Source organism: Amborella trichopoda, chromosome 13 (assembly GCF_054954075.1).
Source record: "Amborella trichopoda isolate Santa Cruz 75 chromosome 13, AtrichopodaSantaCruz75HAP2 v2.0, whole genome shotgun sequence".
In the NCBI taxonomy this organism is placed as follows: Eukaryota; Viridiplantae; Streptophyta; class Magnoliopsida; order Amborellales; family Amborellaceae; genus Amborella; species Amborella trichopoda.
In genome coordinates this window covers 12,820,655-12,826,558 of record NC_142348.1, presented here as the reverse complement: position 1 = coordinate 12,826,558, position 5,904 = coordinate 12,820,655, and the positions used below count along the sequence as shown (strand labels likewise).

The 5,904-nt window shown below is 37.4% G+C and overlaps 1 protein-coding gene across 1 annotated transcript; it reads left to right on the top strand.

The window, feature by feature from the left end:
- The first annotated feature begins 2,296 nt into the window (after positions 1–2,296).
- LOC18432135 (uncharacterized) lies at positions 2,297–4,841 on the top strand. Its single transcript, XM_006842197.4, has 2 exons — positions 2,297–3,008; positions 3,175–4,841. Exon 2 carries the CDS (start codon positions 3,307–3,309, stop codon positions 4,450–4,452), a length of 1,146 nt encoding a protein of 381 aa, XP_006842260.2. The 5' UTR covers positions 2,297–3,008; positions 3,175–3,306; the 3' UTR covers positions 4,453–4,841.
- The last annotated feature ends 1,063 nt before the right edge of the window (positions 4,842–5,904 follow it).

Here is a 5,904-nt window from a genome sequence, read left to right as displayed (position 1 = left end):
AAATAAAACTATGGATTGACAACACTGTTTTTGGCCGATATCGATCGAATCTCATTGAGATTTCTGATCTATAAAGCCTTGAATCTAACATAACTCAGGTTTTCTTTCTTTTGTTTTTTTTTTTTTTTTGTAGATATTTTCTAGCTTGCATGTTCTGCAAAAGTTAGGGTCCCATTTTCATATATTATTCCTCAAATTTGAATCAAATTACTTGAAATCTGATTCAAAATGATCCTAATGAAACTACATTTCATATTATAGATTCAAATTAATGGATATGGACAAAAAATAACATGAATTTGAGGTAAACTGAGGATCGGTTTTTTTAGAATTGTTTTAAATTAATGTTTTACTAAATAAAAATTAGGGGTTTTATGTATATTGGTTATATATGCATGTTATGTGTGAAACAATTTATTTATTTATTTATAACTAAACCAAATTTTATGGATATGTTTTCCAATTTTTTGGGGAGAAATATTTCTCTAAAGTTTTTATTTTTTATTTATTTTTGTAGTGTTATAAAGTTATAAACTGGAAATTTATAAGGGTAATATGGAAGTGCTTTTTCTATTAATTTTCAGGTAAAAATCAATAATACATTTTGCATTTTTTTCTAATTATAGTCCACCGCTTTGACCAACCATTTTAAGTCTCCCATTCCTTTGTCCACCATTTTCAAGTAGAGTTTCCTTATTCAATTCTAAACATGGCATGTGTAATTATTTGTATTTCATTATTACCACTCTTTTTTGTTTATTTATTGTTTAGGGAGTGTTCTGTTGTTTATTTATTGTTTAGGAAGTGTTCCTAAACCCTTGACCCATGGCGTGCTAAGCCTAGTTCAGTCAGATAGGCATCGAGGATTCTAAGGCATATATTGATCGACTCAATAAATTATCAAGACAATTCAATAAGTGATATCAGCATCGAGGATTCTAAGGCATATATTGATCGACTCAATAAATTATCAAGACAATTCAATAAGTGATATCAACACGATGAAGAGGAAGAACAATGCCACCTTTCATTCCATTTTGGACTATGTATTCATATATGTAATGATTGTAAGTTTTTTTTTTTTTTTTTCGAGTGATATAAATGTAATGGTCAACATACATCCAAATAGGAGAATGACGTCTCAATATCAATGTATTTTTATAAAATAATGAAAGTACATAATGCACTGCCCTAATTTTTTTTGAAAACTAAAAAAACACTATTTTTAGATGTTTTTAACGCTTTTTGAGGCCAAAACCGTGGCTCCGGCCAATTCTCTTATTCAGATCACCAGTCAACTAATCCGAAACGATTTTTGAGGTGGTTGATTGGGGTCACCAATCCATATTTTTAAGGAAAATATTTTCATAGGGCTGCAGCCCTGTCAAAATAATTAAAGCCTCACCTCTAAACTCACCAAAAATTGTCAGTCCTGACGCCAAAAGGCCTTAAAATCGATACTATTATGATTATTAGAATTTCAAGTCTTAAAAATAGTATACATCGTAATATATTATTTATGTCATTCATTTCACCTTATTAATAAACGTTCATGGATCCATAAAATTTATATTATCTTCTAAGCTTTAGATTTTTATATTTTTGAAGTTTCAGATTTTATAGTCAATATTAAAATTTGATTTTAAAGCCATGATAGAGATTAGAATACCTAAAGTACATTCCGAACTAGGATTAAAAAAAGTGGGATTTTACTTTATTTTCATAAAACCTAGGTCTTATATAAATACAATTTTTTGAGCTTCATGTTGAGGAAGATTTAGAGGTGGAAACTTTAAAAGTAGAAGCACCCAAAAACAAAAACATCTTTCAGAATTTCAAATGACTAAAATACCCTTCAGGATCAATGTGTGGCGCGTGCCTTGGACGCGAGAGTAGCTTTTTGACGTCCGAAAGTCCAACACCCCATCCTTAAAAGAGGAGGAGGGCAAGTCCGATATTACGTCAACTTTAAAGGCTCATTAATGTACCTCTCGCTTCTTGGTCTCCACGCCACTGGAAGATACCAGCCGTGGTCGCCCACTCGGATTTTAGTATAACTTCCAAAAGCGCTTGGGGCAAAATCGTAATTTCTATGAGAACAAATTAGAAATTTCGGGAGAAAAATGCGGCATTTTAGAAAGTCGACCTTTGGCACCGTCCCGCGTAACTCGGACGGGCATGTATGACATGATGCCATGCATAAATTCATGAATGACACATGACACATGGCATGGGTCATGCATCGCATACCACTTCCCCTTATTTATTTGGGGAAAGCGGCAACGTTAAAGCATTTGACCGCTTCGTAAAGAGCGTTTGGGAGAGAGAAAGAGGGGAAGAGAGAGGAGGCGGTTTTTAGAGAGAGAAAGGGGGAAGAGGTTACAGCCCTGAGAGAGAAAGGGGCTCCCACTGTGTTACAGAGACCTCTCAGAAGAGGAGAGAAAAGGAGAGAGAGGTTTCCTCTAGAGAGAGAAGCAGCTCGAGATCTGTGTCTCTTATTTAACTAATACCACTTTCTCTCTCTTATTTTCCGTCTGCACTGTGTCTCTCTCTCTCGCTCTTTTCCTTATCAGTCCATATCTGCACCGCCTGTTACAAGTCTCCAAATCCCTGGTTTGTCATAAACAGAGACGCAGAGAGAATCACAACCATAAGCCTCAAAACACCCTATCTACCCCGGTTTCTCTCTCTACCCCGGTTTCTCTCTCTAGATTCTGGCCTGAGTTCTTCTGTTTTTTATGGTTTTCTTTCTGGTTCTCTCTCTTGCTATTAGAGAAGGAGAAAGCGAAGCGAGGGGAGTTTCTGGGTCTTATGTCGGCTCGCACTGAGTTATCGATCGGAGCTCAGCAGCTCTGGCTTTTCATACCTTTCTCTCTCATCCTGCTTTTTCGCATGCAACAGAAGCTTCATCTAATATCAAGCATCAGTTCGAGTTCTTTCTCTCTCCTCGCCTTAAGGAGCCCAAAGACCTCGGGCCCCTTCTCTCCCATGCATATCTCATCAAACCAGTATGAACACATTACTTTCTCTCTCTAGGGTTTTGGGTTTATCGCAACATGGTTTTTTTCTGATTTTTTTCCCCTTCGCTGCGGTTTGTTGGCTCATTTTTAACATGGGTTTTTCCCTTCTGGGGTTTTGCTTTAGCTCTAACTTGTATTTTCCTGGTATTTGCAGGGCTAGCTTCAAAGACAGACGCTTAATCAATTCGTTGTTGTTCTTATTCTTCAGAGGACTTCTCACGTAACAAGAACTCGAGGAAAGGAGCAGAGCCCAAGAGCTATTTTTTTCCTTTAGAGAGAAATAGAGATGCCTGGGCCTCAGATTCAGCTTTTTAACCAGGATAGAGCGTGCAGAAAACCGAAGAAAATGGCTAGAAGGGTTCGCATTCTCTGCGATGACCCAGACGCCACTGATTCCGATTCTTCAAGTGAAGAAGAAGGGGCCATGAGAAACCCAATAAAAACCAGTAAGAAGAGAGTTATTCAGGAGATCTATATCCCTTTTTCGTGTTCTGTTCCCGTTATAGAGATAGAGAGCTCTGCGGACAGTAGTTTTAGAGAGAGAAACAAGGATAGTAGCATTAGGGAGAGGAACAAGTTGGAGAGTGGCTCCACAGAGAGAAACCGGATGGAGAGTAGTTCTAGAGAGAGAAACAAGCTGGAGAGCAGCTCTAGAGAGAGAAACAGTGTGAAATCTAGCAGGAAGCCAGGCAAATACAAGGGGGTAAGACAGAGAAGATGGGGAAAATGGGCAGCTGAGATTAGGGATCCATCTAAAAAAGGAGTGAGGATTTGGTTGGGTACTTATAATAGTGAAGAAGAAGCTGCAAAAGCCTATGAGAGAGCTGCTAAGAAAATGGAAGGGGCTGGTTCCTCTTCTGCTTCTCTCTCTTGTGTGTCAGAGGATGAACAGTATTCTCTCTCTTCCCCTTCCTCTGTACTCGACAACGTATCGACATCGAACTCCTCCATTTGTGGGGCTGAGAGCTCTAGCATTCGCAAAGAGAGCGGAAATGGTTTAAGCAAAGGCAGAGGAAAGGGTTTAAGCAAAGAGAAAGAAAATGGATTAAGCAAAGAAAGAGAAGAGAACAGTTCAACTCCTGAAACCATGGGAGGGGGGTTTTTACAGGAAGATGCGATTGCATCAATGGATGATGAGGGTTTCAAGAAAGAGTTGGCTGCGTACAATAATGATTTGTTCGTGGTTGAGGAATTGGGCCAAGTTCTTGAGATGGGTTTTGACGAGATGGGGATTGATGAAATCGACTCTGGTTTTGACGAAATGGTTATTGATGAAATTGAGCCCCTCATATTTGGAGTGGAGAACGAGGGTGATGTTCCAAGTTTGGATTTTGATTTTGATTTTGATTCAGAGCCCATTGCTGAATGGGACTTTGAACCTCACCCAGTCCCTCTCCCTCTCCCTCTCCCTCTCTCTCTCCCTCTCACTTAATGGAGCATTTTTGCAGAGTAGGTTACTGGTTTTGCTTATTTTAATTTTCTGAGAGTATTTGATCTTTGAGGACTGTAAGTGGTTCTTTAGATCAGTTTTCGTCTTGGGGTTTATTTTGTTTGTTGAGGAGCGTTTTAGAGAGAGAGAGAGAGAGAGAGAGAGAGGTTTGGAAGAGTTGAAAGTATGGAAGGGAGGGAAGGCTTGGGTTTTTCCGTGCTTGAGAGCCGTCCAAGCTTTATCTCGTCGGTTTTGTTCTTCTCTCTCTTTGTACTGTTTGTCGGTCAAGAGTTTTGAGAGAATTTCGAGTAATTGATATTTTATTTTATATGTTCCTTCGTTGTTTTGTTGATGAGGAAGAAGTAATTCTTTAAGCAAATCACCGTTCATTATGGAGGCCTCGCCATGTATCTTTCTTTCTGGTGATTTAAGCTTATATTTTTTTGATTATTTAATCTCCATTATGTCTTTTCTATTGGACTTTTATTTGTAATTGATTGCAGAAAAGTCAAAACATGATGGTGGGTTATGCAGAGAGAGAGAGAGAGAGAGTGAGAATGGGGTTTTCAAGTCTTCGTAAATATTGGCTATTAAAGTGGTAATGAGATGGGGTTGGTTCTCAACAGAGATAATGACCAAATACCAATAAGAAGAGACGGGTTAATCAATATGGCATTGTATACAATGAGCCCACTATACCTTTCCCAATTATTTACAACTCTCCCATGTGAAATCTGATAAGTTGTTTGCGAAATCTGATAGGGTTGAGAAATTTACTTTCGAAGTTTGTGAGCTTGGTCAATGGAATGATTGGGGCTACCCAATTTCACATTCAATAGAATAATTGGAGCTACCCAATTTTACATCAAATGGTCAATATTAATGTGATCATTTTATATCAAAGATAAATGATTTCGTTTTATATTTTTTCAATCAGTATATATTTAGGCAGTTTCCCGATCAGTATATATCTCAAAAGAAGAGAGAAGGGAGTAGAAGAGCTAAGAGTAGTAAACATCCTATTTAAAAGGAAAATTCATCAAAATCACGAAAGAATAGAGAAGGGGGTAGAAAGCGAAGAGTAATTCAAACTTTTTTTTAATTAATTTGGGTAAGTTAATCATCATCATAAATTTTTTTCAATTAATTGGGGTTGATTAATTCCGTTTAACATTTTTACTCGAAGTTTTCAAATTTGGTCTCATAAACATATCACGAGTTGGATAACAATCGAGATGGAAAAGAGTCAACAATCGAGATCGAAATTTGGTCTCATAAACATATCACGAGTTGGAAAACAATCGAGATGGAAAAGAGTCTTAAGTTGGAAAACAATCGAGATGGAAACAATCGAGATGGAAAAGAGTCATTAAGTGCGTGTTATGTAAATTCTCAATAAACATATTGAAGGAGAGAAATTTAAGGGGGTCAAAATTTGATTGATAACAATGAAAT

Coding starts and splice junctions, on each gene's coding strand:
- LOC18432135 (XM_006842197.4), top strand. CDS start 3,307: ATGCCTGGGCCTCAGATTCAGCTTTTTAACCAGGATAGAGCGTGCAGA.